At 44.4% G+C, this 27,123-nt stretch overlaps 1 protein-coding gene across 3 annotated transcripts in view; it reads right to left on the reverse strand.

Moving 5' to 3' along the window:
• LOC100878039 (protein G12-like) overlaps positions 1-27,123 on the reverse strand; it is a 56,544-nt gene that overhangs the window by 12,943 nt on the left and 16,478 nt on the right. The window contains exons 1-3 of one of the 3 annotated variants that reach the window (XM_076530032.1): positions 17,659-18,273; positions 13,377-13,887; positions 11,410-11,995 (exon numbers count right to left, since the gene is read on the reverse strand). The exons of 1 other annotated variant lie outside the window; for it this stretch is intronic. In XM_076530032.1, coding sequence (XP_076386147.1) covers positions 11,895-11,995; positions 13,377-13,812 — 537 coding nt within the window. In that variant the 5' untranslated portion in view covers positions 13,813-13,887; positions 17,659-18,273 and the 3' untranslated portion in view covers positions 11,410-11,894. Of the gene's footprint in view, positions 1-11,409; positions 11,996-13,376; positions 13,888-17,658; positions 18,274-27,123 lie in introns of those variants that run through there. One more of the 3 variants, XM_012290821.2, reaches the window with a different exon arrangement.

The raw sequence follows: 27,123 nt of genomic DNA on the forward strand, positions 1-27,123 counted from the left end.
ACGGCGAATTTATTCGACCGGCCATTTTACGCGGGGATAAAGCTTCAAAAAAGCGCCACGAGGTATAAAGCCGGCGCGAGGTCACGAGCCTCGTATCTCGTATTCACCCCCGGCTCGTGTACCGGCTTTCCAACGGTATAAAAAAATATAAAAAGGAGAAAGATACGGGGAAGGAGAGACGGTGAAAAGAGGATGAGGCGCGGCGAGACGAGTGGAAAAGGGAAAAAAAGAAAACGTTTTCCCAGTGACCCGCTTATCTCGCAAGAATGACAACAAAAAAGGCTGCCCCGTCCCGGAAACACACCCACCAACGAGTACACAGTCGGCTGTTTCAGATGCTTTTCTGGCTGAAGGATAGCGTGTACCGTGGCCTGATAGGCCGAGGGACGCATATACTACTGCTCAAAAATATTTCCTCGTACCTATTAGCATTTTATGAAAGTTAGCGAGAATCAATAAAATGTATTCATGTCTTTGACCTTAGGGTGGTCATATCCTACTTATTTCTAAAATACGTGCAGCATATTTCTTAAGCAGTTATCTAGTTACCTATGTATCTAACAAGGTAGATGTCTAAATCTAGGTATCTGAAAATGTAAGACCATGGTTGGACCTAGAGATCAGAGGATGTATCAAGGAATCTAAATATCTCAGGATCTGGATATCAGAGAATCTACAGAGGAACCCTAGGTATCTGAAGATCTAGAAGTCTGTACCTGTATAACGTGAACGATCGTTAATTAACAATTATCATAATAAAAAGATCTACATTTTGAGATACAATCTTTGATATAAACCCGAAATAAATTTCCTATAACTCAGCACAAGTCTTTCATCGTTCGTAATACCGCAGACAAATAGCGCGAGTTCCTAGAACACGTAACACTTACATCTCGGAAGTTAAAAATGAAATCCACATTTCGCTCGGCGTGAAAAGTTACAAACGAGCAAATACTTTTGAGCGGCGGTGTATGCGTCGCATGTACAAGGCTGTCGCTTACATTCGACCCATACTTTGGCAAAATATAAAAAGAGATTGCATGGCTGATTTATGTAAATACCTTTGGCCCGCGGATAAACGAGTTCCCTTGCCGAAACGTGCTGGAAGAGGCTGGTACATTCGGTGGTGGCGTCGAGGGTGGCAGGGACGAGGGTAACCGTTAAAGGCTTAGGAGCGAGGAACGCCCGACGGGCATCCGAGGAGTAAATATTTTTCGACGTCGTCACTCGCGAGGGATTCGCGAGAGTTTATCGCATTTCGCGCCCAGCTGCCTCGGCTGCCGTGAATCAGGCAAGAAGGTTGCTTGCCGTCGAGACGAGGCAAGCTGCTTCAGGCCGGAACGAACACCGCGAGGAGAGCCAACGAGAGGAAAGGAGTCAAAGCTTCGGAGTCGAGAAGAGGTTGCCAGCCTTGGTACACGCTCATCCGGACAACCGTATTTCACCAGCCGGGTCAGGACTTAGTCAATTTGCGAGTCGACTACCTACACGCACACCCATCCTCTCCGACTCTAAATAATCCACGCGAATCCTACAGTCCTTTGCAAAATTCGACGTTCTTCTCGATAATTTTTGGAAAGCATAGATCATGTACCTTTCTAGAAATACGAACACTTGAACGCGTATTATCTACCTCCGCAAGTTTAACCCTAAGCTGAACGCATGTAGGTGCTATGCATTGTCGACGCACGATGTGTCAACCCATTTACCGGATCGATGACAGTGAATCGATAGTAGATCGACAACGGGTCTACAGCTGACAGTAGATCGACAGTATGACGACCAATCATGTGATTAATACGCTCGCACCCACGGTGGGACGTATATGCAGCTTTTGTGATTAAGCCTACCTTTAAGCCTATGGCGAAATCGATCACGGAATTGGTTGAAGGAAATATTTTTCGAAAAAGTTAGGTCGTTTAATTCGAAGAGACATCATCGAGACACGGAGGACCCAACATCGAGCGACGTCTCGACGCTGAGTAATTACAGTTCGTGCCCAAGGAGGCGACAGACGAAGCGACGTCGATCCGTTCACGCCGATTGGAGCACGCACAGCCACGTAAAGGAGACAGTTCGCGCGTGTGTCAGAGCTGGATGAACACGTGTGCGTTAACATAATGCATCGAACAGACGTTGCTTTGATGTCAAGTATGAATTCCGAAGCGGATGCGCGCTAGTTCCGGTAACGGGCTTCGACACGGTGCCGAGCGGATTCCTGCGGATGCGTTGTGACGCCGGCGTTTCAACGCCGTGGGAACCTTGGAATTGCGACGAAGAGGGTAGCTGGTGCGTGAACTAATCCCTTAGCTCCCCCGGTCGAAGGGTTGTCTCTGTTGCTGTTGTAAATACGCTCGCAACGGGATTGGGTAAAGATGTTGACTCTGCCAGTCTCCGTCGCTTGACTTTGTTACAAACAAGTAATCGAATTCCACTCGGAATTAAAAGTATCGTATATCTTCAAATGTGTATCGTTGTAAAATCATTGTACAAATATATCAGTGTAAAATTCGCAATACGCGAATGCATATCTCTCGAAAATTTCGATCGACGCCACGAGGTCACGAATCGTGGAGGGTCGCGAACGGTGATTCCGATATGCTGAATTCTTGATTACAGCGTTACGTACATTCGTTAATGTTCTTAATTTGTATTAATTATTGAAGCATAAATTTGTTGGAATAATATCGTTAGATTATTCGGTGAAATGCATTTAATATGAAACGAGATATTTATTAATCAGTTAGTCTGAAAATTTATTAATGCCGGTTAATGATCAACTCGTTGAATTAATGAGAGGACAGACATCGGTACGCTAATTGTCGCGGAAATCATCGGTAAGCTACACCGTCAATGTAATGATAATTCCGTAATCGAATAATTACACGATGAAAAAAGTAACATTAACTCGTGTGTTTAACATACGATATCAAATAATTGTCGCTGTAATGTGTCATATTGCAAATGGCTGTTTTTACTTGGCACTCGATATATTAATATCTTCGGGCAAAAATATTACGGCGATAAACTTATGACTGTGTAAATAAGATAACGAAATGACTTAATTACCCACTTTAATTCATTTTAATCCGGTGAATAATGCTTGTACGTACAATCCTGCTTCGTTTATCATCTCCCTTGAAAAACTGTGCGGAACGTTGGACACGTTGCGCGTACGAACGAATTTCGTAAAATCTCTTTAAAAATTGATAAATCATGATCATCGCCGACCCTCTATTTGTATTAATTTCAACGCTGGAAGCAATAACGGAAATAGCAATGATGTTCCATCGATGTCGATATAATGAAACGTCATGGGTCGAGAAGCGAGCTGAATACGGGAAATGCAATAATGCATGTAACGTTTAAAGTATTAATCTGCAGGACGAACGCACCGACTGGCCAATTAAAATGAATCTGTCAATGAAAAGTTTGCGAAGTGTAATCGCGACCAGATCATTTGCCGAGCGATAAAAATTATACTTTTACGGAAAGCAACGAAAAAAGGTAGAAATGTGTTGTTTCGTATCTCGTTGCAAAATATTTTCTGTGTCTTGCAATTTGAAAATCTGTACCAATTATGCCTTTAATTGCGCATTGATTCGCTTGAATTGTTAAACGTAACGAGATTAACTGAAATGCCGGGAAACTGAATGCTACGTCCACTTGCTCAGGTTTAATTCCCCGTCGCAGCGGGGCGTTCGTAAGATTTCTCCGCGAATCGCAAGCCGGAGGAAAGCCGGTCGTCTGAGCGCGTCTATACGGCGCTGGATGCAGATCTTATTCAAGATTTACTTTGAAACTCGAGACACGTGAAACGGCGTCAAAGCGGAGCACCGATTGCGCCATTAAGCCGTGTCGCAGAGACGCCATGAAGGAGGCTCTTTCGTTCAAAGAGCTCGGATTTAATCGAATTACGCGCCTTATGAACATTTTAACCGTGTCATTCGTTCAAAGAGCAATCGCGAAATTTTCTGTTCTAGCCTGCTCGAAAATCCGTTTACCGATCGCGACAAACAGAAAAGAAACAGCGACATTTATCCGTTGCATATCTAATGCGTGCGGATCGAAACGATCCGAGGAGGAAAGAAAGGCGAAATTTCGTGTTTCACCCCGCTGCGATAACCTCGTCATCCCTCTTGGTCAGCCATTATCGTGCTTTAACCTGCTCGCTATCTAGCCAGTCTAGCTTCCTTTCAGCATTCTGACTCCATTTCGCTCGGCGTAATTAGATCAGTCTCTTCGGGTCTCGAGCGAGTGGCAAAGATCGTGGCAGAGCCAGGACACCCTTCCCAGCTCGTGGACCGCGTGAAAAAGGCTTAATCGTATTTCCAGCGAGCTCGAGTCTTTCCTTTTTTTACCGCGTTCATCTTTTCCATTAACTAATAAGCCAGTACAGGCTACGGAGAAGTAAGCAGCATTAAAAAAAATTTCACGGAATACGAATGTCCAACTTCTCCCTCGACGAGGGTTAATCCGAAATTGATATCTTTTTAAGCAGACGGCAAATTTCATCGTAAGCAAAGACACCATTAAGAATATTGATTCCGTTAAGAACGTCTGATTTTTATTAACGAAGTAGCGAACAGCCTCGTTTGCGATATTATTTTTACCCACGCTCCTAAACGATATCTCGGTAAAACAAGTTACAGAACTTGCCCGTAGAGCCGGAATAATATTTAATACCACGGACCCCGGAACTTTCCCCTCCAAGTTAGAAAACTTTCCCTATTCCCACGGAAGGTCTGGGTTAAATTTTCCCGCCCAAACCCTTCGAACCCGGTCTCGTACCGCGACTCGCAAAAGACCCGCGAGATCTCGGTACCGGTGCGAGTCAGCCAGAGATCGCACGCTCGGGGAATAGCTGGTAGCAATTTGCGAGCAACCTCGTTACCGGAAGTTACTCGTCCGAGGGAGCAAGCAAAGCAAGATGCGAGGGTGCAGCCTTAACTCCGTTGATTCGTCGCCAGGACGAAAGTTGTATCAGGGCTGGAGGCACAGGGTGTCCAGGAGGTGGCGTGCAGCGGACGAAGCGCTCCCCGGTGGAAAGGGAGTTTGCATAGCGAAAGTACACTCGAATCGATTCATCGAAAACATCTAACCCTCCTGGAGACTCGACGTATCCGCTGAAAGGATTCACGGGACAGAGGGACGCTGGAGGGGTGCATCGGATCCCAGACGCATCGCGAATAGAAAATACCCTGGTCTCGTCGAGTTCCTTCCTCCCCTTCTTGTCTCCCCTGTTGATTCGGTAGGCTGCATCCAGCGTCTTCGACGAATCCGACGCGGAAGAAAATAGGAAAAATGAAATTCCTTCCGGGTACCCCCGTCCAAGACCGTCTGCCACCCCCTCCGCGCCACCCTTGTCGCGGCGAGTATTGAATATTCAAAACTTTCCTCGCGAAAGAAACTTTCGCATCTTGCGCAACCTGCAGAGGAGAAGGTTTAAGGAAGAGGGTAGTTTCGGCTCGTTCACTGCCCCCCTGCCACACCACCCCCTTCCCGTGGACTTTCACGTGATTCTGCTCGCTCGACTGCGGCAGACAGATTTGATTTTATGAACCAGCCATGCCGCTGGCCGGGGGAATCGTCTGGAAAATGTGAATAATTGTTAGCTTCGGAATTCTTCGCGCGGTTGGATTCTCCTCGACGCGACGTCGGGGTGGATTTCTATGCGGAGGTACGATAGAACGAAAGTAATTGGTTCTAGAATCTCGTTCGTTATAGCATGTTCATTTCAGCGTGCATTCAAATATCCGTCAAAGACTCACGGTCATTTTATTACGTTCTCGTCGAATAGCAAAGCAGCCATAAAAAGATTGATCGATTCGCGTCGTCAATTAACGTTTATTTTTCCTACTCGTCTCTCTCTTTGCTCTCTTTTTTTAAGTTATAAATTATATCTTTACGAGTGTACACTGGTTCGGGATATCAAGGAGAGCAGTGTGTTTTCACGGATTAACTTTGATCTAACTGTGTAGTAGCCCGCCAGTGTAATGTCACACTCCGGTGGTTTTCCTCGAGTTCGCGAGGAGAAACACAGAGGGTTAACTTCGGTTTGAATTAATAAACGAGGCTTTGCTTCTAATACCGGGCTTAACTCAGTTTAGTTTGTCGATCGGGCTGTGTAGCGGCAAACTGTAATCGGATTTTGCAGATTGCGCCCAATACGATACACCGACATTAGTTCGTCGCGACATATTTGAGCGCCTTCGTGAATCAATCAGCCGCCTCTTTCATAAGTGAAACCAACACTTGCAGCCCTTCAATTATCCACGCTAATCGAATCAATTGTCTCCTCGTAGCTTCTCCTGCCTTCCGTTTCCCTTTTTCTTCCGCGTCCGAGCAGAGTTCCGCTGTAAATGGAAACGCGAGACGGTCTCGCGAAGATTGCTTTCGCTGGCTGTAATTCCTTAAATAAAATCTAATTTCGCTCCTTTCAACGTCCTTTGTCTTTACGGATAACAAAGGGTTAATCGCGCCTAATTAAATTACCAAAGAATAATTGAATTACATTTATTTGTATACTACTGTATTCTACGCAAATATATTTGATACTTCGAAGTTTCATATTATTTTCTAAAATCCTCAAGAACATTGACACCATAATTCGAGTTCTCCGATTATCGAAAGTAAATATGAGCCAAAGTTAAGGAACCGTCGAAATAAGTGTAAGAAACATCATCGTGTCGCGTCGGTTTCATCCCTCCGCCAAAACAGCGCCGAGAAACGCAAAGTTCCGTCGTTTCGATCTTAATCAGTTATTCCACAAGGCGGTTTGTAATCGCGATTTCCCTCTCCGCCGTTCGTTCGTCTCATTGTTTCCGTCTTAATGCAATCGGTCCGTGGCACCACGAGTTCCCTGCAAACTTTTCGTTCGTTCTCTAGCTTCGAAATCGAAAGAGACCAGGTCCTCCGCGAAACTTCACCAAGGTATTATTCGCGGAGGTGATACGCGGGGATAGCTTTTCCGCCGCGAACGAATATTAATCGAAACGTGGCTTAAATGCAATAATTCCGGCGAATCGTGACGGAGTTGAAGTTGTTTCATCGAGTTTGCACTTCATGTAACTTGAAAGCGATTTTCGAAGAGGTAGGTTGCGACAAGGACTTTATTCGATACTTCGTGCAAGCTCCGCTGTCTAAATATTGAATTTCGCTTAATTCAATTTTTCCTAGGAAATTTTTATTACCTTCTGGAGGAGTTCGTCCCAATATTCTGGTACAAAGAAATTATTGGAAGAAAAGTCAATCGACGAGCACCGACCTTTCTTGGCGAAAAATCGAGCGTAGATAATAACGAAGGATTTCCATCGAGCGAAGGATACGGAAGGAATAACTAGCGGATTTACGACTATTTCACGATGACCAGAAGTACTATAGGTTTACGCAGTTTCGGATGTAATTATAAGGGAAACGCTACTTTACGCGCGCATCCGTAGGTCCAAGGAAGAGGGAGAGATCGGGGATACAGGTAGCTGTAATCGCCAGGGAAACCATTAGGGGCTGTTTCTGAAGCTTATCGTGGCCGCACAGCGAGGGCGGGAAAGCAAGGCCGACTCGAGCCATTCAATTGTTGCGATAACGTCGGGATCCAAGTCAAGACGCATCAGACTCGACCGGAAACGACCTCGTCGAACAGCTTCCTGCCCGTTTAGTCTTCTCTCCTTTGACTGTTCGTCCTTCCAACTTCAAACTCTGTCCAAATATTTCAATTCGCAGCTTCCACCCTTCGGGTGCAAACCACCCGCATGTTTTGATGCCTCGCACTCCCTACCATGTTTAACTCCATTTCGAATTTCTACATAAATGATTTCTTGAAGCCGTTATTAAATATTTTACGGGATAGATAAATTGTCAAATAATTACAGAGTATAATGTATAATACATATTTCCAACTCGTTCAACTATGAGCATAATTGAAAAAAATATCTTTCGGTACTTGTAGCGACTGTAGCCGCAGAGGACATTTTGAACAATTACAGCGACACTGTCCAGCAGTAAGCAGCAGTTTTCGCACAGCTGTTTAGAAAGCTAGCAGGGAACATTACGACGCTTGGTACACAAGGGACAATAAAGCTGTAAACTCTGAACTGCGCGAACTACACGTTACAAAATCGTCCGTTGGGCGAAGGAAAGATAAAACAGACGATTAATTAAGAGCAGAGAAAACAAGGAGAATGACGGACGTAAAAGGGTCGCATCGATTTCCGTTTTGGCCCAATAACTCAGCCGCGTCCATTTTCACCGTTAGCAAGTTCCGTTGGTAAAGGACAGCCGGTTCCCACATCCCTCTGTACGTCCCTCGATGGTTCGTCGTGTGTCCGTGACAATGGCATCGCGCCGCTTCATGCATAAATGCGACGTAACAATAAACAGAGCCGCGCGAACGTTGGCTATGGGGGTTGCAGAAGGGGGTGGCGGCAAGGAGAGACGCATCAAAGGCCGTGCATAGCCGGAGGATCAGAAACCGATATGAGATTTGGCTATGTATGAATGATGTATCCCGCGACCGCCGCTACTCGCAATCTCTGCCACCCTCTCGCTCGGCTCTGCTCCGCTCTGCCCTGCTCTGCTCTGCTCGACCCTACTGTACGGAGAAAGGGACAGAACGCGAACACACAGAGGGAGACTGGAATGTGTTCCATGTTTGTCCATGGATATGTACCGCTATATTGCATATACGTATACCCCAGTTTCGCTTGGCAAAGGCGGTCCGAATAGGGACGGTTTCGCGATCGTTGCCCTCCCTTATACACACCGACGTAATTGCTTTTAATGGGGAAACGAATAGGGTATTTTTACCGAGGGATGTATCCGCCCGATTGTTTTCATCGTACGACAGCCACGATTCGGTGTTGTAATGCTCTCTGCGGTTTCACGGAGAATGTACAGTGGGTCGAGAAAGTATTGGCACTTTGCGTTGCGGCTAATCCACCCCGCCGCAAGATGAGCTCCCGGAATTCACAGGCAAATATACCTTTTTTATCTATCGATCTGACCGGTGCGACCGCCGTAACAAATTGTTCTTTCGTGTCGAAAATATGTGTAAACAAAGATTACGCTTCTAGCTTTGATTAATTACAGCCATGTTTTCTTACCATTTTTCATTCTCCTCTGCAGGTAATTAGTGTAACAATGATTTTAATGAAAAGCGCCCCTCTTGTTTTCTGCATTGTACTAGATTATACTGGATTTGCGCCGGTAATCCTTACGCCAGTCAACGCGTTAATAGACAAATGAAATTTTCAATTTTATACCTCGTTAATCGTTGAAATAAAGCTCTCTCGCGGAACGCGTCAATTAAAATACCGTCGTGATAGGTCGTACGCGTAGAGAACAGAGCTTGCCGCTGGTATTGGATTTTTTCTTCCGGATCAGTCGCTTCCGGCCCGTGTAAAAAATCAAGGAACGAGTGTCATACGTCGTGGAAATAGCAGGGAAAACAGTGACCCGTTCTCTTCTGGTGATTTATCGTTGAAGTTGCACGAAACGAAACATGAATTCCCTATTGTTGTAGCGATGATTCATAGCAATATAAAGCGGGCGCAATAAAATCGTGCAGAAGTTCTGGTAGGGCGGAAATAAAAAAAAAAGGGAAATCGTGTTGAAAGGCAGTTCGATGAAACTGCCGTGTCATCGTGAAATCGTCGCTGTCGACTATGTTTTCCTTTTTATTTTATTGTTTTCCTTTTATTCGGAACTTTTATAACCGCACTGATCGGTGTCGATTATAAAAGGAAAAACGTTTGAATATTAACTAACTTCTTTTCGTAATGGTTGACATCTGTTCGTTGAATGTTTTTACTTTTCACGCGACTTTTATCTACGTGATAGCGAACGAGCGTAATCCGTTCATGGTGTTAGATCGTAAACCCTCTGGGTGACGAAGAAGCAGGGTTGGACGGTACTCGACATCAATGAACGAGGCGAAGAAGTAGTTGATGGCGTTCGGGAGTCAAGTGTTGAAAGGACTGCAGGTTTCCCTTATGTAAGGTAATTAACTATGGGGAGCCGTCGACAAACACCTAACCCTTTTATGTGCACGCATGAGCATCGTAGGTAGAAGGAGGTTTTGCTATTGATTGATTATCAAAAATTGGAAGTGTTTCTTAAAAATCTCCTTATTAAACCTGCTCCATTCTTTAATTTTTCGGTAAACTATAAACTCGGGGATTTCCATCGTTTGTAGATCGAAAACTCGATAATTACAAGAGCTAAGAAATTCGAAGTAAGAGAGAAACATTGCTTGCGAAAGCAGTTCATATGAATGTTTGATGCAGGACGATTAAAGAGTAATATTTTGAAAGAAGAAAAGTCGATCGATTCTTTCGACACTTTTAGACTCTTTAAAGCTCCCGAAGTGTTTCCCTTTAATCACAGAGCTTTCTATTGACTCACCCCCTCGTGAACACTTGCTTCCAAGTTTCCTCTTTCAAATTCTCTCCAGCAGTCGTGCTAACGAACGCTACCACTTTTTCTTCCGTTTTAATCGAAGGGAAAGAAAGGTTGTTTTTTAAACGAAATTTCACGAGTCGTCCAGTTTACAACGGATAATATTTTCCGCGTCAGGCGGCGGTCGGTTTCGAAATACGGTTTTCCGGTGCTCGCGAAACGATGGAGGCTCCAGAGGGTACTTAGCGCGAATCAACAATATTGCAACGCATTTGTTTACCGAAACACCCTGGCAATATCGGTGGTCCGCGTGTGGACGTCAAATAAAAGCTTCGCCCATGAATTATTTTGCCGGCTAATTTCCCCGGTGGCGCATTGCTTGGACGCAGGCCTGAGGGACGCTTGCGGAACGGTCGGACGTCGGCGTCAAACTGACTTTATCAGAGTTAGGCTTGACAATGGCCGTGTAAAGCTGTTAATCATGATTAAAGTTATAATGCTGTACCCACGAACACAGTTGTACGAAACGACTTGCGACTCGCTGATGAATCGCTGCTTCGTGTGAACGTTATCGAATTTAAAAGTAAAAGTGACCGAGTCATTTCTTCATGCTTTTCTTAAGTCTCGATCCATGCTCGAATTTGTGGAGTATATTCGCAAATGACCACGCGATTTGATTACGTACAATCACGAAACCAACCACGACCGAAAGTCAACAGACAAATGTTTGCGCGTGCACCATCATCGACTCCCAAATAACTTGAATCAACGAAAATATTGAATCTTCCCGTTGTTGATACAAAAGTAACTCGATTTTTGACGTTTATCTTCCAACTATAAGACGTGTCCGTTTTTGTCGTCTCGTTCGATCAGACATGCAGCCTCTTTTATTCATTTATGCACGATGACGCATCAGGTTTCTATATTTTTGAGAACCTTATCAATATTACTACTTTGATTCTCCAGTAAACAAGCTACAGTTTGACTCATCGAACGGTAAAAAAATTCTTCGTGTTCATTCGCGACGTGTTTATTTATTTTCATTTAAATTACAAGACTTAGGTAATAAAAAAATGTTATGTACAAAGTTTGTTTAGTAACGAAAAGGTTCGATTAAACTGGTCCCTTGATTTACATGGTCCTCTAAAAACACCGAATACTACTCTTTCAAAGTTCATCATCTTCGAAAGGAAACCTCAACAATTCGAAACTTCGAGTAAACCAAGAGATCATGAATATACATAAATCGTAAGAAAGGCGCGATACATCGCTACGAGGAATGCAAATAAACGTCCAATATTCACGTTTGTATAATTAAACGATTATTGCACGTGTCAGTTGAATTCCAGTCGTTCCCGTGCAAGCAATCACGCTCTAATTACACCTGCAATTGCGTCAACACGGTAATTATACCGTGATAGCATTCTTGCTCAGAGTTCAGTCAGAATCGAGAAGAAAATCTGTCTCCAAGCGACAGAGCGTTCGTAAAAGATGGCGGACTATCTCTGCCACAGACTTTTCTCCATGATGAGTCGTACCACTAACGACAAAGCCATGAGAAAAACGATAACTCCTGCTCCAACGAGAATGGCACCGTACCCTGCAAAAGAAATTCAACCGTTTGGTCTTTCGATGTTTAATTTAGTTGGCACGCAAACGAGACGTGACGCGTGATATTTCGATACAATGACACTTTTCTTTTTACAAAACCACGTTCCCTAATTAACGTTTTCGTTATTAATTGTGAAGAATGTTGTATCGCTGCGTGCTAGACAGTTTGTACTTTTCCCTTTCCGATTCCGTAATTGGCAAATTGGAGCGGTGTTTTTTCGTCGTAACGAGAGGAATTACATTGGTTTGCCGGTAATTTTGATATAACGAGTGAAATTTCACGACCAGGTGAGAATGGCGAGTTCTGTTTCACGGACAAAAAAAAAATAATAAAAACACCGGATATTACTGCCGTGAAACCAGACGACCGTATTCACTTGCATTACACTCGTTTGTTACAATAAAAAAAAAAATCGTCGGTAATGAATGTCCAGAGGGTCGAATTATGAGCCGGCTGAAAACCGTGTAGCGTTAAAGATCTCGTTACTCGCGTCCCGCGTGTTCCAAACGATGGAAAATTTCAAGGGAAACGCGCGCCGCTTTTCCTCCGCGCCTTTCGCATTCAAACAAATTCGTTGTCCTCATCCTCGCTGAAACGATTCCAAGAACGAAACTCTCGACAAATGGCCGCGAATCGCTATTCAAACAGGCGTTCACTTTTCAATGACTACTAAAAATAATTATCGCCAATTATCATAACCCCTCGGTTTCGCGTATACACGATTATGAATCCGAGGAATTCCGTACGAATTAAATATAATTGCTTCGGACCAGCTTCGAATTAATAAGCTAACTAAATTAATTCGGAGAATAAAACTGTATCGTTGTGATAAAACCCCTGTCGTATTTGGAAATGTAGAGTGATTTAAATCTCATGGTATCACCGACAACGATTCTATATATAAAATTAAATTACAATATCTCGCGTTTCGTTTCGCATTTCACATTCTCTTTATGAATTCGCCAAATGAGAAACAATATACATTTAGAATTAAACGATCCGTGGTATGAAATTTAACACAAGAGAGAGAGCCTTTGATTGCTTTTCTGATGCGGGATCATTTTCGTACATTTTGACGCGAGCGACTTTTTTACTACTTGTTAAAATTTTTTTAATATGCACTAGTGCTTCACTGTTGTTATTTGAATTTCGTAGTCGAAACGTACATTCAAACACAGTTGCAGTGATTGAGATAGTGTTACAATTTCCACTGTTACAACCTCAGGGTCTATATTTTTTTCAGATGACTGCTTTCGAAAAGATTCTATAATTTCTATAAAATATTGCAAGTGTACCATTGAACTATCCCCATCACTCAGACAAAACTTCCCTGATGAACCTACAGCTTATTCCTACATAGAATACTTACTTCGAGTTCTGCCGCTGCCATCTTTGCTGGATGAGATGTTGTCGGAGAAGGGGAGATTCGCGTGCGTGAACAGAGACCTGCGAGAGCCGAACATGAACAAGCGGCAGGGCATTAAAGGCATCGGGATTGACGTGTGCTGACCGTCCGTTCCCTCGGGATGGAAACAGGAGCTCGACGTTTGGAAGGACGCCAATGGCACCTCGACCGGTCTGCACGGCGCGGTGTTGCACGCGGAATACGGAATCGTTGAAAAGTCGTACGTCCAACCGACGTGATTCGGCGGGACGATAGAGGAGTAAGGCGGAGGATCGTCGTCGTTTCTGTCGTCGGCTTGTGTCGTCGGCAACGTGATCGGTACGCTCGACGGATCCCGCGACGTCGTCGACGCAGCCGATTCTGCTGCCTCTTCTTGCAGCAACTTTGACGAAGGCAACATCTTCTTATTAAATCACGAGTAGCTCATTCTTCGAAGTAGGTTCTTTGGATAGGTTCTTTGATAGTCACTGACGATCTGAAAAAGAATAATTTAATTAGACTTTATGGTACAAATAGTTGACGTAAACTTATCGAGTTCGTTTATCATAGTTGTATCTAAAAGCTTGTATTGAAATTTAATTAACACTGATATATTGTGGAAACAGCAATATGTGCCTTATAAGTGTATGCATGTCTTTACAAAGTATGCATATCTCCAGGAAGTATTAAACAAGCTTTATGTAAAATTTTGATAAATTGAGTGTTGAAGATAATCATAAATTTGAATAGATAGTCATCGTATATAACGTTTCAAATGTCTTCCGTAATTAACGATTCAAAATAACTGGAAATACTGAATTCCATGTAACTTGCTAATTCACACAAATTTGATACGATAAGCAGATATTTCTTGAACAGTAAATTACGGTAATGGAAAGAATGAAAACTTCATTCAAATTCATGTTAATTAAGCGCGTAATCTATTAAATTAAGGCGTAGCGGAAAGAAGCGGAAAATTTACTGCTCGAGTAATAACCATAATCACGGATATCAGCTCGTAACGCAAACAATAAACTAGTTTCGAGATAGGCATATGCTAAATAAGGAGTCAACTCGAAACTTATCGTGTCGAGAATATTGCGGTTTGAATAAACAAGTGAAAAAAATTTAAGAATGGCTTCCTGGTTCGAGTGAATGATCGACTACGAATTTAAGTCTGACGTGTCTAAAATAGCGTAGGTTGAATAACAAATCAACCAGAAAAAGTGGACAGAGGAATTTTTTGTGAGAAGTATACTTTGACCGGGAGATTTTGAGCATCTTAATTAATATTTCCGAAATTTCCACCCACGTGATTTCGTTCGCGACTCCGATTTATAATTAAAGAAATTATCAGCCGGTTGTTATAAATACACCAACGTAATGTAGAACGAGTCGCAAAGAAACCAGCACTTTCATTACGCGTTATCGTTCCGGTTTAAAAAGAAAAAGAAATTCTTTCTGTCCGTAACTTTTCTTCATTCATTTCACGCACTTTGACGATCGTGCTTGGAAATACCGAAACAATATTTTTCCGTTATCTCTGTGTTCCATCGTAAACAATGTTGCGTCTAATTATTACGATGCAGCTATTCATGGAAGTACACATTTCCATATCTCCTTCTAAGAATATGTTCGATAGAATTATTTATACACACAAACTTTCCTATATTTCGCAAACATGTTATTTCAGTAATAAGCGGAAAGAAAATTAAACATAACAATATTTAGCATGCTCTTAGAGAACGTTTTAGACATAAACATAACTGCAGTCTAATTAACAACTCGAACACGACTTCAACCAATTGACACGTTAGACTGTCCTCATCGCTTTCTCTTCGAACGCACCTGATTAGGCGGGCGACCTTTGCTTCAAGGTGTCTCTATGCGTAAGGCAATATAGGTAAAAAAAAAATAAGAAAAAGAAATGACGCATTGAATAACCTCGAAATCGTGACACGAGGTTCGCCTCGTTCTGAAAAGATCAGAGTCTAATACGTACGAGGAAGAAAAGAACGTGACTCCATGGTCAGCAAGAATACGCTACAAATATAGCCTCGGACGGTGGATAATGCGGTTGAATATTTGTAGGCAGTTCGAGAGCAGTAGACGTTCCGAGGAAAATGGAGCTGTGGAGAAAGGAGGTGGTTGCTATCATATGACGTGAGGCAATGTAACGTGTCAAATTGCTATATACACGGTGACACGCTGTTTGACGACACAGCAAAAAGCGTCATATAATCTGTGATGATACGCTTAGTAGTTCAACGCTTGGTGACTTAACATTTGATAATGTAACGCATAGTAATTCTACGCGGTGATTACACTCGTAATTGTATTGCAATGGTATTGATTTAAGTCGTGGTGATTCAGTGCGTGGTGATTTAACGGGTGGTAATTCGATGCGTGGTAATCCAGCGCTTAGTAATTCGATGCGAGGTAGTTCAACGCGTGGTAATTCGGAGCGTAGTAATTCTACGCGTGGTAATTCAATGCGAGATAGTTCAACGCGTGGTAATTCGGCGCGTGGTGATTCGATGCGTGGTAATTCAGCGCGTGGAAATTTGACCCGTGGTAATTCGGAGCGTAGTAATTCGACGCGTGGTCATTTCAACGCGTAGTAATTCCACGCGTGATAATTACAACGCGTAGTAATTCCATGCGTGGTAATTCCAACGCGCAGTAATTTCACGCGTGGTAATTTTAACGCCTAGTAATTCCACGCGTGGTAATTCCAACGCGTAGTAATTCCACGCGTGGTAGTTCCAACGCGCAGTAATTCCACGCGTAGTAATTTCAAACGCGGTAATTTCAACGCGTAGTAATTCCACGCGTAGTAATTCCAACGCGCAGTAATTCCACGCCTGGTAATTCGACGCGTGGTAATTCGACGCGTGGTAATTCCAACGCGTAGTAATTCCACGCGTGATAATTACAACGCGTAGTAATTCCATGCGTGGTAATTCCAACGCGCAGTAATTTCACGCGTGGTAATTTTAACGCCTAGTAATTCCACGCGTGGTAATTCCAACGCGTAGTAATTCCACGCGTGGTAGTTCCAACGCGCAGTAATTCCACGCGTAGTAATTTCAAACGCGGTAATTTCAACGCGTAGTAATTCCACGCGTAGTAATTCCAACGCGCAGTAATTCCACGCCTGGTAATTCGACGCGTGGTAATTCGACGCGTGGTAATTCCAACGCGTAGTAATTCCACGCGTGGTAATTTCAACGTGTAGTATTTCCACGCGTGGTAATTCCAATGCGTTGTAATTCCACGCATGGTAATACCAACGCGTAGTAATTCCACGCGTGGTCATTTCAACGCTTAGTAATTCCACGCGTGGTAATCCAGCGCGTGGTAATCCAGCTTGTGATTACCCAACGTGTATTTATCCAGCGCGTACCAATCCACCGGACACTGATCTACCGCGTGATTATCCAACGCACAGTTATCTAACACGTAATTGTCCAACGCACAGTTACCCAACCCTCAGTTATCCAACGCATTATCTAACGTATTGATTCAACCTATGAACAAACCGACACACAACAGTATACCGCGTGGTAATTCAATTCCTAGAAATAGGAAGAACATTTGACGCGCCTTAAAATTTACGACATGCGTGTAGTCTAAAACGGCTGGATTAAAAGAGTGACCGGTTCGTTCATTTCTCTTGCGTAATTCGTCTACGGATGGTCTTTGGTCCAATGTCAAGGAGAGTTGAATAAACCCGAAAGTACCGGGAGAGGTGACTACTTTCATCTCTGAAGGACGCTCGTTCAACAAGTCGTTATACCCATTAACTTCTATGCCTTTTCTATTTCTGAACGCTTGAAGATATGCTCAATCATCATAACTCGGTGACATGTTAGATGTATGCAGAGATAACGAGTATTTACTAATCGTAAATTGGCTAATGATTATGTAGTTAGAACAACTTCTCGCTTTGTACATTTGGCAATCTCTTAAGTAAAAACTTCTCTATATGCATGTCTGCTAAAGAACTCGTGCGTGTTTTATAAATTAACCGGTAGACGTTTCTGCAACTTTCGCTGATCTAAGAGGAAGACTGTACCGTGTTAGATTACAACTTGCCGTTTTATTTCATCAAAGACATTGGAAACGTGACTTCAAAAGCATAACAAGTTTCTCCATCTACGCAGTCGTATTTGTAGTAAGGTCACTGCAATTATTATTGATCTCACGCATCGCAATCTTCTCGACGAAAAAGCTGAATCGTGTAATTAACTTCGAGTCAACCTACCGTCAGTGAAGTAAACCTCCAATGCACCTCAATTTTATCCAGTTCTCGGACTCGAGTGTATAATCAGAAAATATTATAGTAGAGTCCAAATTCCTTTCAAACAGTCACTACACTTTCAAAATCACTTATGCACATGTAACTTATCAGTCTCCTTCAACCCACGTAGTTGCACAACGATCGAAACCAACGAGCGACTGTCGGCGTACACATTTTGCAAACACTGGTAGCACGATCAACAGGTAGCAATCGTTAGGCCGGAAATCGCAGAAAAGAACCAGAACGATCAACGACTCGTCGATAAAACCACACAGTACAAGTTGGCGGGAAAAGTTCTCGGTCACCTAATCAGCAGACACCGACAAGACGACTGCGAACTCGCGTCGAATCCGCTCTGCAACCACCTTTCCAGCCGGCCTCGCGGCATTTCTCCATGCTGCCCAACAGCGATATTTCGCAATACTTCCCGTTCGTGACCTGAGTACCGATCGCCGACAATCGTCTCGTGTAAACAGCCCAGAGATACGCACTAGCTCGACGATGATAAGAAAACGGCTGCTGCTGTGGAGCTCGCGAGACGCGCCGTGCGAGTGATCGCTCGTCTCCGCCACGACCAATCGCACGTTCATCGCTGCCACCTCCGTGACCATCCTGCGAGAATGTCGAGGACGTTGCGCGTTCAAGGTCGCAGGCACATTGCCTTTCGTCAGCGCTGCTCGGAACAAGGCAGTCAGGGAAACTCCGATCGTTGTGAACATTTTTTGATTCCCTGTAATACGATGCGAGTTAGTTCCACGCGTGGTAATTCAGTGCACGGTAATTCGGCGCGTGGTAATTCTATGCGTGGTAATTGTACGCGTGGTAGTCCAACACGTGGCAATTCCAGCGAGTGATAATTCGGTGCGTGGTAATTCCAACGCGTAGTAATTCCACGCGTGGTAATTCGGCGCGTGGTGATTCGATGCGTGGTAATTCGGTGCGTGGTAATTCCACGTGTAGTAATTCCACGTGTGGTAATTCGGCGCGTGGTGATTCGATGCGTGGTAATTCGGTGCGTGGTAATTCCACGCGTAGTAATTCCACGCGTGGTAATTCGGCGCGTGGGGATTCGATGCGTGGTAATTCGGTGCGTGGTAATTCCACGCGTAGTAATTCCACGCGTGGTAATTCGGTGCGTGGTAATTCCACGCATAGTAATTCGACGCGTAGTAGTCCAACTCGTGGTAATTCTACGCGTGGTAATTCGACGCGTGAAAGTCCAACGCGTGGTAATTCGGGGCGTGGTAATTCTACGCGTGGTAGTCCAACGCGTGGTAATTCGGTGCGTGGTAATTCGACGCGTGGTAGACCAACGCGTGGTGATTTGGGGCGTGGTAATTTGACGCGTGGTAGTCCAACCCGTGGTAGTCCAACGCGTGGTAGTCCAACGCGTGGTAATTTGGGGCGTGGTAATTCGACGCGTGGTAGTCCAACGCGTGGTAATTCTACGCGTGGTAATTCGACGTATGCTAGTCCAACGCAAGATAATTCGAGGCGTGGTAATTCAACGCGTGGTAATCCATCTCATGATAATCCAGCGCATGTATTATCAGAATTTTATAGCGGCGTTGGAATCGCGAAAGTGTACCGATAATGGGAACACAACTCTTCGATTACAGATAAACGACTTTTGTCTCTCGAGAAAAATATTTCTGTTCCAGATATCTGAGTTTCACGCTTAACGACCTAATACTTCAGTTCCGTCGTTAGAGACCCTTGCAAACCGTCCCGAGCCGCCATTGATGGATCCTCTTCCGCATTTGCACAAAATGGCGGCTCACGCGCCATTCGAGGTATTGGTTATCTTGACGATAATTTCGCAAGGTGTCGAACCTGCTTACCTACTAAAATCGCGTTCGTATGCAGTTAGCGTGACTGGAAAACTTTCTCTGCGCGATCGCAGGCGATCAAGCGACGAATTCGGCTCACGGGACAAAGTGCAGCGCCGTAAATCTTAGCCGAATCGTTTCGTGGATCCCGTTCGCAAGGGCGTTCGCTTCTATTTTAAGAAGCCGTGTTTGCAATGTTAAACGTTCTCTCTTCCTACGACATCCTGCTATCTCAACCGCTTAGACATTGCGAAGGGGTTATCTGCGTGCCGAGACCGTGAAATATTTTTATTCCTCCGTTCAATCGGATATTCACTGCAACGCGCGACGCGTTAAGAAATCTCGGATTATGTAATCGCGGTAACTGCCGTGTCAGCTCGATCGGACGAGCCTCACGTTCGGACACGTATCAATTTTATCGACACTCCGAGAAAATGGATCGAGGTCAGTGTTCAATTTGACACGCAGCCGCGCGATTCCACGAGGAAAGTGTCCATCGCGTGCCGCAGAGTCGCTGTCGAGATTGTATATGTTTGCTGCTCGTTATTGACGAATGCGAAACGGCTGAAAAATATCGGTTTCGTGACATTACGGCACGAAATGATAGCGTAGCTTCTACACAGCGTCTACAACATTAAATGCCACACGAAAATTCTTAATCTCTTGAACCATCCTTCTTTCCATGTCACCGTGATGCAAATATTTTCGTTCCAAGAAGAATTCTACTATTCAGCTTCAGCGTTGTTCCGCTATCTATCAAACAAATAGGAACTATTCAACTTTAACCTTTCTGGTATCAGTCGGCTTCCGCGGTCCATTCAAAACAATCTATTCTCGCGTGTTTCCGAGAATCTTTTCGCGAACGGGACAAATCTAGATGCTTAAAATATGCGGGACACGTAACAGCGTGAACACGAGTGTATGCGGAACACGACACGCGCGATCGAATCCGCTCAAAAATGCTTGTCGTCTTGGTCCAGCGACTGCATAGAAAATTAAACCGACCCGGGGAAACGTATTTATCTGTTCTCTTACACGACGTCGTTACGAATTACAATGAGTCGCTCCTCACGGAAAATATGTTCGGCTGGGTGCGTTTTGCCGGATGCGGCATACTTGGGTATTTTGTCGCAGGGAGACTTTGCGTAACCTTCGCTTATGTTAGGCAAAAATAACTCTGCTTGAATTCTGTTTTCGTGGAATATTTTGATTCGAGAGAAAGAATTCCTGAGTAAGATGTTGCTTGTTGTTTCCTGGGAATGGATTTATATTTGATCCGTGTTTCGAGGAACAGAAGGAGAAATCACAGAAAAGATGCTGCTAAATCATATGGAAGTTCATCTGCAATTTATTGCTACAAATTCAATGCGTGGTGATTCGATGCGAGGTAATTCGGTGCATAATAATTCGGTGCGTGGTAATTTCAACGCGTAGTAATTCCACGCGTGATGATTCCACGCGTGGTAATTCGGTGCGTGGTAATTATACGCGTAGTAATAATTCTATGCATGGTAATTCAACGCATCGTAGTTCAAAGCGTGGTAGTTCTACACGTGGTGATTCAACGCGTGGTAATTCGACGCGTGGTAATTCGACGCGTGGTAATCCAACGCGTGGTAATTCCACGCGTAGTATTCCAACGCGTGGTAATTCTACGCGTGGTAATTCGACGCGTGGTAATTCGGGGCGTGGTAGTCCAACGCGTGGTAATTCTACGCGTGGTAATTCGACGCGTAGTATTCCAACGCGTGGTAATTCTACGCGTGGTAATTCGACGCGTGGTAATTCGACGCGTAGTATTCCAACGCGTGGTAATTCTACGCGTGGTAATTCGACGCGTGGTAATTCGGGGCGTGGTAGTCCAACGCGTGGTAATTCTACGCGTGGAAATTCGACGCGTGGTAATTTGGGGCGTGGTAATTCGACGCGTAGCATTCCAATGCGTGGTAATTCGACGCGTGGTAATTCGGGGCGTGGTAATTCGACGCGTAGCATTCCAATGCGTGGTAATTCGACGCGTGGTAATTCGGGGCGTGGTAGTCCAACGCGTGGTAATTCGACGCGTAGTAGTCCAACGCGTGGTAATTCTACGCGTGGTAATTCGGAGCGTGGTAGTCCAACGCGTGGTAATGCAGCGCGTCATAATTCTACGCGTGGTAATTCGACGCGTGGAACGCAAGAACCAGGTTTCCACAGAACTTATCAAATTGAGCTCTTTATTAAGGCGAGCATAGGTTCCCTGAAAAGCAACGACGCCGTTTTACGGTGCAAAATGAAAGCCGAGCTACGCGTAGCGTATTATTAAAACAATGATCGCCAGACGATCCTTCCTCCGTTGGCATAGTTTCTTAGGCGATTTCTCACTTTTACTGCAGCCGTGTGATAGCTCGCACGTTTGTTACGCGGAGTAGAAGGGAAACACGGTAAGATAGTCGGTCATAAAGGTGGGTTACTACTGGAACTACGATGGCTACAACGCTTCCGTGTAAAGTCACTCTCTCGCTTCCTGCTTCTGTCTTACGTATTGCACGCAGAGATGCTTCTTGCTCGTCTAACAAGAGATTTAACTTTGCGGGTTCGTGGAATGATCTAAGACAGAAGTGCGCCTCGTTAGATCCAACGTATGGAAAGGAACTGTAAAGACAAATTAGCACTTTCACTTTATCACATGGGCGGTTTGGACAACTCGAAATCATTTGAGGCTGAAACTTATACACTTTGCTGTAATTTATTTGTTGTGGATTGGTTCGTATGTAACGATGTGAAACAAACGTTTGTTGTTAAGAGTACGAAGTTGTTTAATACGTTTCGACCGATCACACAAAGGAAATCGATAAAAATTCAACGAACTCGACACCGCGAACGCGTCAAGTGAAAGTTACGCAAACGTTTATGTAATACGTTACAAAATGAAACTCACCGGCAGACAGTTGCGCCGCTTCTTATTCGTAATCGGTGAAAAACCCTCCTGTTACGTGCAGCTGCGTGCATTTCTTACCGGCTGACATTTCCACCAGCATCTCGATTGTGTTCGTTGCTTTCGCGAAACGTAGCGAGTTTGAAACGTTTAACTCTGAAACTTGCCGAGTAATATCATAAACCACCGACCTTAGGACGATGCGCTGTTTCTAAGTTTCCGGGAACTTACGTACCCGAATTCGCGACGGCGAGTGATAAAACTTCAAGCCTAACACACAATTTTATCCCTCGAATATTAATATTAATAGCCTCGTAACTGTGTTAGACTTCGAGTGACAAATTACATATCAAATTAATCGTCGCTAATTTCGTTGGTCGGTAGAAAGATCAACGAAAAGCGGAGTTAATTCTAGGTGTGGTAATTCGACCCGTGGTCATTCGACGCGTGGTAATTCGACGCGTGGTAATTCCAACGCGTAGTAATTCCACGCTTGGTAATTCGGCGCGTGGTGATTCGATGCGTGGTAATTCGGTGCATAGTAATTCGACGCGTGGTAGTTCCAAGCGTAGTAATTCGGCGCGTGGTAATTCCAACGCGTAGTAATTCCACGCGTAGTAATTCGGCGCGTAGTAATTCCAACGCGTAGTAATTCCACGCGTGGTAATTCGGCGCGTGGTGATTCGATGCGTGGTAATTCGGTGCATAGTAATTTGACGCGTGGTAATTCCAACGCGTAGTAGTTCCAAGCGTGGTAATTCCAACGCGTAGTAATTCCACGCGTGGTAATTCGGCGCGTGGTAATTCCAACGCGTGGTAGTCCGACGCGTAGTAATTCCACACGTGGTAATTTGACGCGTGGTAGTCCGACGCGTAGTAATTCCACGCGTGGTAATTCGACGCGTGGTAATTCTACGCGTGTTAGTTCTACGCGTGGTAATTGGACGCGTGGTAGTCCAACGCGTGGTAATTCGACGCGCGGTAATTCGACGCGTGGTAATTCGACACGTGGTAGTCCAACGTGTGGTAATTCAGTGCGTGGTAATTCTACGCGTGGTAGTCCGACGCGTAGTAATTCCACGCATGGTAATTCTACGCATGGTAATTCGACGCATGGTAGTCCAACGCGTGGTAATTCGACCCGTGGCACAGTGCCTGCGACACATTGCCACGCACTTGATCGCTCGAAAGACTCAAATTTTGTGAGTGGAAGAGAAGAGGAGAATCCGAGAGATCTTTGTGCCGGGAAATCGTAAGATTGGTATCGCGAGTCTCCCTCCGGTATTGCGTCTCACCGTTGGCGGTGGCGTCGTCATTGTCGTCTTTTATTTCGAGGGAAATTAACGACGACCGGGCGAGTAATTGTCGGCGGCGTTAAACCGCCGCGGAACGTAATTACGCGGGGACAAAGCGACGCCAAGAGTAAATACGGAGACGCAGGGGAAGGGAAAACGAATTTGTCACGGTGGTTTCGAGGGAGGTTGACGAAACTTCTTCCACGTGGTTTTCGTCGAACCCTGCCGCGGTGCCTGACTAAAGCGCCAAGTTTTCGAACTTCGTTGCGCTTTGGTGATGGCTACTCGATAACGAGCACAACGAACGTTGCATAATTTTAATTGGATGTTTTGTCCAGCATTCGGTAACGGGATTACGTGTCAGGAATGATTTTACCTGGACTCTGATCGTAGGATTCGTATTTTAACGAGTTCGATTTTCTGTCGACTGACTCGATCTTCGTCGGAGAACACACGCGTTGAACTCTCGATTATTCCTTTAGCTCTTGGATTTCATATTTAATTATTAGAGTTACTTGTTTAGAAGGACGTGCAACTAGTTATCACTAGATATTCTTTACGTTCATCTTTTTTATCTGTATTAATAGTATGGTTTATACTATAAACACTGGTTTTGTATATTATTAACGTGTGGCACTGACACAGTTCATCATAACTCATCATGCACAACGAGTTTATCAAGCACGTGAAATATTTAAGATAACACACAGCCATGAACTGACTACATTGTTTTCTAATCGTACTGGCGATTATTGCGGTTTCTATTTAAATCACGTTTCGTATACCATTGATTGCGCAATAACAAGCGAAACTGCATCTTCCGCGTAATTTTATTTATCATGCCACCACTGACTTTCACCGATGCAATGCCTGAAAGTGCACGGAAGGACTCTTAGCGTGCAGTAGCTCGCAGTGGTCATCAAATAACACCAGTGTTATTAATTTGCAAAGATGATAATGCGACTTCTGCAAAAAATGTCACGCGCCACTTCGACAAACAAAACTGGTAATCATCGTTGACGCAACAGCATCGTTGCTTTCCTGGAACATTTTCGAAATCATGTATCACCTTCTGCAATGCAGTAGTTTTATTTTCAGCTGAATTATTAGGTGTTAGAGAAAGTTCTTGGGATTTTCTCCCGGAAATTATTGTTGCATAATGTAGGATATGACTGTTATTCAAGACAGTTTGCACGGGTTTAAAGTATTTAAATTCCCCGGATGGTTAAAAATGAGCCAAGGTACAACTACATGAGTTATTAAACTCCGCTTGCATTTACATCAGATATATTCTTAACGGGTTGAATGCCGCAACGAAGATGCGCATCATAATACAGCTTACTTTCATCGATAATTAATTTCACTTTCAGAGTTTATAAATTCGAAGCTATTCCTGAGAATCGTGAAGGTGTTTGTCCCAGTTACAGCAGCGAATTACCAGCGAAACGATATCACGGAATTCTTCGTCTACTTTTTTTCTATTCCAGTGGCTACAATTTTTAACTCATCGTTCACGGAAGTAGCGCGCCGATTACGTATTACCACGTACACCATTTTCAGGTACAATATTTTTCAGGTAAAATTCGTGTACCGGTGGCGTCGGCGTTTCCTGACGTTATCCAGAAACAAATGGACTTTTAAATTGCACTCGCGAGCCCCACCTGTAGTCGGTGCATGGGCCCTCGCAATGGTCGCCGATAACGGATGCAGCGTTGCGAGCTCGCGACAAATTTATACCATTATATTTCCGTATTTACTTCGCCGCGGACTGCGGGGCCAGTGCTTTGTTCTACACGTAATTACGTCCCCTGGCGCTTAATTCACGACGATTAAATTGCATACTCGACCCTCCGTCCCCCTCTCATCCCCCTTTCACCGTAACACACTCGTTAATTCTCCCGAAATAAGTGCATCTCGCGATCATTGCCACTTTCGGGCTGCACGCTCCTCGACCGTTGCTATTTCGTCATATTCGTGGGACGAGTAATTGCTTCAGTTAATTACACTGTGTACAGAGCCTTTCTTAGCCAAATGCGTTGTTGCTTTTAAGCTCTCTTCAAATATAATTCTAATGCGTAGTAATTCTACGCGTGGTAATTCGACGCGTGGTAATTCCAACGCGTAGTAATTCCACGCGTGGTAATTCAGCGCGTGGTACTCCGACGCGTGATAAATTCGACGCGTGGTAATTCAACGCGTGGTAATTCTACGCGTGGTAATTCAACGCGTGGTAGTCCAACGCGTGGTAATTCGACGCGTGGTAATTCTAACGCGTAGTAATTCCATGCATGGTAATTTGACGCGTGGTGCTCCGACGCGTAGTAATTCCACGCGTGGTAATTCGACGCGTAGTAATTCCAAGCGTAGTAATTCAACGCGTGGTAATTCCAATGCGTAATAATTCTACGCGTGGTAATTCGACGCGTGGTGCTCCGACGCGTAGTAATTCCACGCGTGGTAATTCGACGCGTAGTAATTCCAAGCGTAGTAATTCAACGCGTAGTAATTCCAATGCGTAGTAATTCCAACGCGTAGTAATTCTACGCGTGGTAATTCGACGCGTGGTAATTCCAACGCGTAGTAATTCCACGCGTGGTAATTCAGCGCGTGGTACTCCGACGCGTGATAAATTCGACGCGTGGTAAATTCGACGCGTGGTAATTCAACGCGTGGTAATTCTACGCGTGGTAATTCGACGCGTGGTAGTCCAACGCGTGGTAATTCGACGCGTGGTAATTCCAACGCGTAGTAATTCCACGCGTGATAATTTTACGCGTGGTAATTCGACACGTGGTAGTCCAACGCGTGGTCTCGAAGTCTAATTCCCAAATTTCTATCGTCTCTGATTCGACAAATATAGCACTTACACTACACGTTCTGCGACCTCGAATTTTAGCCTGTATTTTATGAATATCGGCTGGTATATTTCGACACATCCCCATTTCTTCGTTCCAGATACACAAATTCGAACATCGAAACGTAAACACAGCAATCAACGTAAAACGTTGCATACATCGAAGGATAAATCAAGTAAACCAGAATGGAGGAACTCGACGAGCAAATCTTTTTTTAACCGTACTCGTAAATGTTAGCCTTCGGAGCGTTGGGAATAATTGTTACGCGAGAAAGTGTTTCGAATAAACGTTACGATACACGTGCGCCAGCGCTCGTGTATAACTACGAGTTTACCATTTTACTCGCGAACTTCCAGAATGCAGCCTCGACCCCGGAAATTGCATGGCGTGAATTTACTACCTTGCCCTTCGACAGCTTGACTGAGTACACTTTCCGGTAGGACGTGTCAGACGATCAGCTAGTGTGCCCGTGCGCACTTACACCGGGTCTTTTCGCCGAGTAATCGAGAAACGTGAAACTCCTGCCGAGAGTA

Source organism: Megachile rotundata, chromosome 3 (genome assembly GCF_050947335.1).
Source record: "Megachile rotundata isolate GNS110a chromosome 3, iyMegRotu1, whole genome shotgun sequence".
Taxonomy (NCBI): domain Eukaryota; kingdom Metazoa; phylum Arthropoda; class Insecta; order Hymenoptera; family Megachilidae; genus Megachile; species Megachile rotundata.